At 39.5% G+C, this 10,105-nt stretch overlaps 1 protein-coding gene and 1 pseudogene across 1 annotated transcript in view; one reads left to right on the top strand and one right to left on the bottom strand.

Annotated features, from left to right (window-relative positions):
• Positions 1–1,245: 1,245 nt before the first annotated feature.
• LOC130077244 (NACHT, LRR and PYD domains-containing protein 1 homolog) overlaps positions 1,246–10,105 on the top strand; it is a 106,080-nt gene continuing 97,220 nt past the window's right edge. The window contains exons 1-2 of the mRNA XM_056242412.1: positions 1,246–1,500; positions 4,028–4,099. Of these exons, the coding sequence (XP_056098387.1) occupies positions 4,081–4,099 (19 nt within the window). The 5' untranslated portion in view covers positions 1,246–1,500; positions 4,028–4,080. The remainder of the gene's footprint in view (positions 1,501–4,027; positions 4,100–10,105) is intronic.
• LOC130077236 (zinc finger BED domain-containing protein 4-like) lies at positions 1,943–3,185 on the bottom strand (annotated as a pseudogene).

Below are 10,105 nucleotides of genomic sequence, written 5' to 3'. Positions count from 1 at the left end.
CTGATATCATGAATGTGATTGTTACTAGTAAGAAAGCCATTTTAGATATCTAAAATAATATTGATATCAGAAATACATTTTCAGATATCAAAAATGAATTTTTTTACTAGTAGCAATTCAGTTGTTGATATCAAGAATAGACATTTAGACTAGTGACAATTTAATTATTGATATCAGGAATTCGCATTTTTACTAGTAACAATGTAATTATTGATATCAAAAATTATATTTCTACTAGTAAGAAATCAATTCTTGATATCAACAATTGATTTTGAAGGGCAGCCTATGGTGACATTTCACTAGTGAAAATACAATTGTTGATATCAAGAATTACATTTTTGATATCAATAATTCAATTGTTGATATCAACAATTAATTGTTGATATCAAAAATGTAATTGTTGATATCAAAAAATGTAATTGTTGATATCAAAAATGTAATTGTTGATATCAACAATTCATATCCTGGAAATGAATAAAAGTTAAAACGGCTTGCCATACATGGCTACAATTTGTATTATATCCTCAATATGTACACATTCATTATTAATCTTGTGCCTAACATGATGAAAACGGCTTTGTTAATGTTTCTTGTAAACTAATTATTACATTAGGCCTACATGAGTCACGTTACAGCCTATTTTCAGTTCAAAATGGCGAAATTAGACAAAACTATATTAGTTTGCCTGATTATTTTTTGTCATTCGTTTAACATTTATGACCTAAAAAAAGTAAAATATGAAATGTTAAGTTTAGCTACTTACATCTTATCTCGCACTTGACCGTACGCGTCGAGTCGCACTGTTAGAATTCGCGCTCAGCAGCGTCTGTGAACATAAAGCCTGCCTACTTTGATTTGATTGGTCATCTCAAATATTCTGACATTGACGAGCAGTGACAGACCAATGAGGCTCAGATGAACACACATGAACACACACACACACACACACCCTGTCCTCTGTTTCTGACGTGCTCTCTGTCGGCGCCGCTGTGGATTGAAGATGAAGAACGCGCTGAATCTGATTATAACCAGACTGAAGCGAACACGAATTTGTGTAGCCTATACATTAATCTCACATTATTAGGGGGGCTAGGCAGAAGTTTAGGGGGGCTGAAGCCCCCCTAAAAAGGGCCTAGTGACGCCCCTGATTAGGAATAAAGAGCCTATAACTATCTCACCTGGAGTGTAGGCCTATATAAATGCGGGAGAAAAAACCCTGTTGAATATTATCAGCCTTTCGCGTTTTACAGCGATACTATTTTGGAGAGATGATCCTTCGCCGTTTGTCTCTACATGAGGAGGAATATCGAAAACAAAACTAACGAAACTAGCATTCTGGGCTGTCTTATACAAAGGAAGGAAGTTCAGAAGAGTTTAGGAGAGGCGTGTCCACAAACTAGGCTACTTTCGATCTCTAGTGTAGAAATGAATGTTACTAATAAATATTCGTGACAAAGCCTTGATATCTTCACCGTGAACACTATGTCGACTTCACAGAAGGTAAGAACAAGACTGGACCGTAACTTATTGATCACTTTTCTGACATAATGAAGCCTCGCAGTCACGAGATTAGTTTTACTCACTTAGGCGCCATTCACACATAGCGCCTACGCGTAGAAAACGCTAGGCGCGCCGCGTTCGCGTTCTCCTTTTTCCAAAGCGCCAGGGCGGTTGCGCTCCGGGGGCGTCTGTCGTTGCTGTTCTTGTCACGTGACTTACGGTGCGCTTCGGCATTCTGAAAAGTTGAGATGTTTTTATCGCGGACGCGCTTGGAAAAAAAGAGCGCGCTTCGCAAAAGACGCGATATGTGAACAGGTCCTTACACGATCGATATTGTTATTGTTTTTCTAAACCTCGACTAGACGCGCAGCATAATGTGTTTTATTAGTTAGTTATTAGTTATTATGTGAATCATGTAGTCACGAATAACAATGTTATATTGCTACATCTCCATTGTGACTTCTTCGATGGGAACCAGTGTGTCAATAAGGTTACTGACAATGTCCCACTGTGTGGCAGATAAGCCACTGATATGCCCATGTTCACTAGCGTACACATTCAGTGCCCGTCTCTGTTCATACATTCTTTGGAGCATATGAAGTGTTACATCGAGTCTGGACGGCCTGGATGATGTTGTGCTTTGGGACACCCAGCTCCTCCTGAATGGTTCTTAGCCTCTGTTTGGCAAACACAGAGTGGCCGAAGTGAGTTGCACTGCTTTTTAATATGGCAATAATGTCGAAGACAGCTCTCTGACAAGATAGGCCATCATTGATAATGAGCTGAAGGGTGTGAGCAGTGCAGCTTAAATCAGGAAGTTCAGCCAGTTTCACTCATTTTACCATGTTTGCTCCCCCATCTCTTAGGACAAGAACAACACGGTGTGTTGCAATATCCAAATCTTCTAACATGTTCAGGAAGGTTTCTTGAATATAACTGGCTATGTGTGATCCAGTCATGGGCTTGACATTTAGCACCACTTGCTTTCTAGACCAGTCCTCAGAAATGAAATGCCCAGTTAGGCTCATCAGGGACCCTGTAGTTCCAGACCAACAGTCAGTTGTGAAGGCCATGAATGGGGCCTTGTCCTTCATCACTACACTTTCCACTTTTGTCAAAACTCTGGAATATGTTTCTTCAAGCATCTTTGTTCTGTAGAACTTCTCATTTTAATCCGGTTCCATAAGGGAGCCTCTTAAATCCAAGGTCTGTAACCACTGAAAATGGTTGGTTGTCAGTGGCAATCATTTCAGTGATACCGGCATCAATTTTGATAGACCTTGGATCTGTATCCTTCCACCCTGTCTTGCTTTCAAACAGTTGAGACACTGATGGCTGAGAAGGATCTTTCTCTCCTTTTTCCTCGAGCCTCTTCATGGACTTCTGGATGTATGTGCTTCAGATGACTCCACATGTTCGTAGTATTTTTACCTGTAGATGTTGATCCCACATGCTGATTATTTTGTCACAGATATTACACTGTGCTTTCCCTGGCGATACTTCAGTAAAATAATCCCACACTGGTACTTTCTTCAAAGCATTTGCCATCTGAAAATAATTTAAACATTATAGCCTATGTCAAATGTGTGTTTCTTTAGCTATAACACTTTGCGAGTCCAATTTGTTAACAAGGATTTATTAGCTAGCTTACATGAACTGTGTGCATTATGCAATATACATTTTTACAGCATGTATTAATTAAAAAAATTATTAGTACATGTTAATTAACAAACAAACAATGAGCAATACTTATACCGCAGTTATTAACCTTAGTTAATGTTACATATGGAATTTTATTGTACGTGTTATTTCATATAAATCCAAACAGTGGCCAACTTTAAATATACAACACCAGAGCATTGAAATGACATAAATATTATGTTACTATTTTATAACACTTGATGATTATCTAATCAAAATAACAAAATATGTATTAAAGCGATGATGGAAAAAAGAGCCGAAATCGAATGCTTTTCTGATTTGTTTGTTTTTTTCGGCTGTATGAACATATCAGTTTGCTATCTTACGTCTCTAGCTTTAAATATGCAACTTCACTGCATAATGAATGCATAAAAGTGACCAGCTGGATATAAACTAATGCAAATAGATGGTAACAATTGTGATATTCAATATTTGGGTCAGACTTAGGTTTATTTTTGTCAGTGTTTTAACCGCTGGGTTCTGGTCAGGGACTGGAGCCTGCACTATATCTCTACATATCTCTATATCCATTATCATGCCATGTCATGACAGAACTATACAATATGAAATTTGACAATACTGAGTCAAAAGCAGAAGTTGACTGATACATTTATTTATCAGAGAAAATAAATCAACCTCTTATGTCTCTACCATTTTGTTTTGTGACTGTATATTCAGTAAAGGCCAAATTTGGGTTGTGCATGTTAGATTAATGTTTGTACATGCCACTTACTTTACTGCATACCAATAGTGTTATCTTTGACCATGGGTCACAAAAGCTCTCTTCAACCATCTCATACTATGTGCATTATGTTTCATTTCCTAGAGGACAACTTAAGACAGCTCTCTACAACACGTCATAGACACTTATGAGACACCATGGACCAACACTCAGAGCGTAAGTAGTTACCACAGTAAAAGCAAAGATAGTCATATGAAAAAAATCTGCATTACACTGATTAAAAGTGAAGTGGCTCAAAGAAGCTCTTACTACACTATAGAATATGCCATTCTTGAATCTTATGAAATCAAGTTCTTCCTTGGGAGCAGTTATCATGTTATTATCTCTCTAACAGGTGCTCGATTGGTGGACGACCACTGGGCGAAACTTGTCCAGAGAGTAAATGTGGTGATGTCGATAGCGGATGAGCTGCGGTCCGCTGGCATGCTGCACCGGGAGGCGTACAGTAAGATCAGAGCAGCAGATATTAATCAGGAGAAAATGAGAGAGCTTGAGGAAGTGTTGAACTCTGGAGGAGACAAGGTTAAATCTGCCTTTTATTCTAGCCTGGAAAAGCATGAGCCATCTCTGTTTAGCGACTTAGGTAAGAGCACACTAATTTAGGCTATTATACCACATGTGTCTAGACCTACAGTATGTACTGAGAAATGTACTTTTTAAAATATGTAGAAATTTTGTAGAAACCTTAAATATTTTGTCTTAACTTTCCATCTTGTTAACTTATTTCTATCAGGACCACTATCGTCAAATTTGACAATTAGCATATATTTTGGATTGGCGTTCTGGTTCTGTTCTGTGCAGCCTAGCATGGATAAGAGCAGGGAGAGCAGCAATAACACCCTTTCGGGTAAACAGAACAGAACCAACATGAATGAATTGTAGATATCATTAACCCTTTCGCACGTACGTTTAAAATATTTTAACTGACCCCCCAGCGTGAGTTTTTCAAGGCGACCGTTATTTAGAACCTGCCACTTTAATGTTTCCATGGTGACGCGTCATTTCTTGTCACGTGACACAGCGCAATCACAACACAGAGCTGAATGAGTGATGATCTGCTTTTATGTATTTTTTCCTTTTCTATTCAAAATATTCACACATGTATTAGCTATAGCATGAAACACTGATATTCCGATTGTCAAATATGTGCAAGTGGATGTGTTTTGTTGTTTAAACGTCTTTATAACGATCGCGTTAGTTGAGCTGGATGTGCGAAGGGCGGCGCCATGTTAGTTTGTTTCACAGTTCAGAGAATCGGATCTGTTGTTTCTCACGAAATACATGAAAGTAAGTGGCCGGTGAACTAGGAGAAGAATAGGGTAAAATGTAAAGCTACTTACACAATGGGTATCTGATATGAATAAAACGTTTTGTCTTATTATAATGGAAATGATTATTGTAGCCGTTTCCATAGACATCAGTGTCTATTTTACTAATTCAAAATCACTGTTTTGCTAGTACTTATGTGTATTTAAATGTCTGAAACCTAAAATAAACATTATGTGGTTTAAAATACTCAATAGTTGTGATATATGACAGCACTGAGTGTGTCCTTCTCTGGCTCAGCGCCAGCCAACGCGCGAAAGCACGTTTGAATTTAGCAGTTGATCACGTGATGCACTGACCGTTCTAATCACACCGGTGTGATCGTACGCTCCAGGGACCAGCCAAGACTGATCACACCGGTGTGATCGTACGTGTGAAAGGGTTAATGTCAATATTTTAATGTACAACATAATTCGAGAATTTAGTCTGACTCAAAGGGGAATCAGAAGGCCAAATCCTGACTGACGAGAGGTGGAGCTGGGGAGGGAGGAGGGTAATTCACTCCTGAGAAACGCGATAGCTGCTGATAATACTGGAGGAGCTTATATATGAATGTAGTGATGGGCATCGTATTCCTATAGGTCATAGGTCGGCAACCCGCGGCTCTAGAGCCGCATGCGGCTCTTAAGCGCCGCCCTAGTGGCTCCCTGGAGCTTTTTCAAAAATTTGAAAATGGAAAAAATATTTTTTGTTTTAATATAATTTCTGTAGGAGGAAAAACATGACAAATATTATTAAAGTTTTTCAACGTTGTAAAAATGTGTATAATAAATATTTAATTTCAACATTTCTGTCAACGAAGAATTTACGTCATAGACTGTGACACACGTGTCTGTCAGATCGGCGTGATGCTAGACCGGTGGCTGACAAACAAACAAACTAACCGGCGGGTGTGTCATGGGCCATGGATCCCAAGGGGAAAAAGAGAAAGATAGCTGAGCACTCCCAACGCAATAGAGTGCGGCGTGGGACTAGATTTGATGGGCGAGTGCGAGCGCGGGCACGTGCGGTAATGCACTCACTCTACTAAAACAAAATAGAAACGATTTACAGGCCAGAATTTCTATTCATAACATGTTTGCAGCGTTGAGCGATATAGCCAATCACAGACATATGTGTTGATTTCTTGAACGCAAAGGCCAATCAGAAGCATTTAAGATAGACTCCCCTCACCGCTCAAAACTGACGTTTTTGTTCAGTGCTGAATTCTGTATGCTGGCAAATCCTTTAATTATAACGAACAAAGTGTGGATATTATGAAAGATTCATTGTGCTGTCAGCTTCATTGATAATAACAGAGATGTGTGAGACCGCGATGAACTGTCAGCTTTTTAGGAATTATTAAGAGAGCGCACTTTGCGCGCATTCAGTCATGGCAAACCATGCATGCAGTAAACTGCTTGCTTTTATGTTAAATTAACAGTGGTTTGTGTTTTAATGTTTTAATAACAAATAATTTATCAGGAGGATGTATGGTGGCGACACGTAGGCTAACTTGAAAGTATTTGGAGGTACAGAAAAAAGTGTATTTGCGGGCGGGAGCGGGACAAAACATAAATGTTGCGGGCGGGAGAAAGAAAGTTGAGAACGTCAGTTATAACGACCCACGCATTAAAAAATGGTCGGGTTAAAATCGGGCTCAGGCTCATAATTACGTTTAATGTGTCGGGCCGGGCCGGGCTTGATTTTTTGGGCCCGATCTAAGCTCTAAGTTGTAGCCTACTTATCATTTTGATACTAATAAAGCTAATATACCACTTACAGCATGTGTTGCCTTCATTATAAGGCTTATATAAAGCTTTTAATTTTTTGCGGCTCCAGACAGATTTTTTTTTTTTTGGGTCCAATATGGCTCTTTCAACATTTTGGGTTGCCGACCCCTGCTATAGGTAGATGTGGATCAGCTGAGAGTCTGAGAGTCTTTGCTTTTCAAACTGGAAGTAGAAAATTGCTCTAAAATGATGTGCAGTCTGTACATATTTATTCCCATCTCAAAAAATGTGTATCACCAATTCTGTTAGTTTAGGGCAGTTGTGGCACAAAACTTACATTGGGTGGTGGTCTAATAAATTTGTTCAGCAATAGATTGACAGACAGACAGATAGATAGATAGATAGATAGATAGATAGATAGATAGATAGATAGATAGATAGATAGATAGATAGATAGATAGATAGATAGATAGATAGATAGATAGATAGATAGATAGATAGATAGATAGATGCCTTAATCAATATATATATATATATATATATATATATATATATACAATAAATATCAGTATATCAATTAATAAATCAATTAATGTATCAAGTGTGTCTATGTTCTACAGGCTTCACAGGACATCACACACGCTCTGAAAAAGTGACAGGTGACTGATGAATTTTATAATAATAAGTTTTAAATATTGCACTCCATCCATCTCATAATTTAGTTGGTATTTGTCTGCTCTTGAATTTCTTACAGTATTATAATCAGAAAAAAAATAACTCTTTGAACATTGACTGTTTCTACAGAAATCAGCCCAGTGATTCACAAATATATGAAGCGGATCTGCAGCGAGTATCAGTATGTGACTGAGTATAACTCACTGCCTGGTGAACATGTGCTGCTGTCTGAGCGCTTCACACAACCTCTGATCCTTCGGAAACATAGAGATCGAATAGAGCGAGAAGAAGAGATCCGCTCCAGTGGAGAGAGCTTCCAGCAGGTCCTCAGCTCCAGGAGTAGTGGAGACTCTGTCCATCCCAACTCTCTGTTCGACCCAGATGACCACGGGATCAGTCCCAGTTCTGTGATACTGCAGGGAAATTCTGGAAACGGGAAATCTTTCACTGTGCAGAAGATCATGATGGACTGGGCATCTGGTGTCCTCTACAAAGGGCGGTTTGATATTGTGTTCCACTTAAAGTGTAAAGAAATAAATCGCATTCCTGGCGAGAAGAGTTTGGTGGAGATCTTGAGCTGCAGTTGTAGTTTAACATCACATGAGATCTCACAGGTTTTACAGCAGTCGCCAGAGAAGGTGCTTGTGGTCATTGATGGATTTGATGAATTGAAACTCCCACAGGACATTAATGACACGTCAGCACACACTGATCTGCTTCAGAAAGCCCCACCTGTGGACACTCTTTGTGCCCTGCTGAAGGGTCGAATCCTGCCTGAGTCTTTCCTGCTGGTCTCCTCCAGATCTACAGCTACGGACACACTCAGTAAACTGCTCAAAGGACCTCAGCGTTTCTCTGAGATTGTGGGATTTTCAGAGAAGGGGGTGGAGGAGTACTTCCAGAAGTTTTTTCAAAATGAGGAACGTTTCAGGGAGGCTTATACATATGTGAAGGCAAATGAAACCCTCATCACTGCCTGCTCAATCCCTGTCATCTGCTGGATCATCTGCACAACTATCCAGGAGCGATTCAAATATGGTGCAAATAAGACAAGTGGACTGGAAACCACCACCTCCATCTACGTGGACTTTGTGTGCACTCTTCTGAAGCATCACTGCCAGGGTTTGAGTCAGTCCGTCCCGACCCTGCTGAGGAGTCTGGGTCAGCTGGCAGAGAGAGGGATGCAGGAACAGCAAGTCCTGCTGGATGAGCAAAGTGTGAATGAAACCATTTCAGACCCGGCTGGAAATCCATTCTTGTGCAAGTTCCTGTTTAAGAGACGAATCCACCAGGAGACGATGTTCAGTTTCATGCATCTGAGCTTTCAGGAGTTGTTCAGTGCTCTGTACTATGTCCTTCTCGATGAAGAAGAGTCCCAGAGGAAACTTACAAGGTCACTTTTAATGGATAGTTCCTCAAATCCACGTTTTGCAGCTGTGGTGCAATTTGCATTTGGTTTGTTGAATAAGGATGTGAGATCCACACTTAATGAACATGGTCTGTTCATTCGTCCAAAAACACAGGCTCATCTGAAAGAATGGATTTTGGAAAAGGTTAAAGGTTGTTCCTTGAATTCGGAAGCAGTATTTTTTGTTCTTCACTGTCTCTGTGAACTTCATGAAGAAGACTTTGTGAAAGAAGTAATGGAATCCTGGAAAAGGATTAAACTTTGTTGTTATTCCCTCAGAAGAACAGACTTCTGTGCCCTGCTGTACTGCTCTCAGTGCTGTCAGAGCATTGAAGAAATCTCTAGTTTGTTTTTAACATCGGAAGATTTGTCTATGATTTTGCCTGAACTTCACAAGTTTAAAGAAGCAAGGTAAATGCGTTGGTCTAAAACAGATATTTGGTGGATGTAATTAATATCTAATCTCTAATTTGCTGTTGCAAGTTAAACTTACTTAGTCTGTACAGTGATGTTCTGGATTTTATTTTGAAGCTTGGGTATAGAAGATTCATCAGACTCTGATCTCGGTGAACTGATCTACGCTCTCACGAAAGGACAGACCCTGAGCTCACAGCGGTAATGTTTTAAAATATACTTTATACGTTTGGTGTGTTTTATGCATACGTGCTATCATCCTTTAAAGGTGCAGTGTGGGATTTTTAGCGGCATCTAGTGGTGATAATTGCAAATTGCAAACAGCAAGTCACTCGCGGCCTATCCCTCGGTTTTCAAACTCGAATGAGAAGCTACGGTGGCCGACGTAAGACAAAATATGTCGTCGTCTGAGTCTGAGTCAGCAGCAGAGAGTAGTAAGTCAAGCAATGAGGTTTCTTTAGCGCTGTTTGTTCGCTTTCGGCTACGGTAGAAACATACCTTCAGACCTTCATAGAAGGGGATTCCCGCGTCTATGTAGATATAAATGTCTCATTCTAAGGTAATAAAAACATAACGGTTCATTAAGTAAGGTCTTTATACACCACTGAAAACATAGTTATGGATTTT

Source organism: Rhinichthys klamathensis, unplaced genomic scaffold (genome assembly GCF_029890125.1).
Source record: "Rhinichthys klamathensis goyatoka isolate OS25496 unplaced genomic scaffold, OSU_Roscu_1.1 h1tg000726l_1, whole genome shotgun sequence".
Taxonomy (NCBI): domain Eukaryota; kingdom Metazoa; phylum Chordata; class Actinopteri; order Cypriniformes; family Leuciscidae; genus Rhinichthys; species Rhinichthys klamathensis.
The sequence above is the reverse complement of the archived record's forward strand: the minus strand, read 5'-3'. Positions and strand labels throughout refer to the sequence as shown.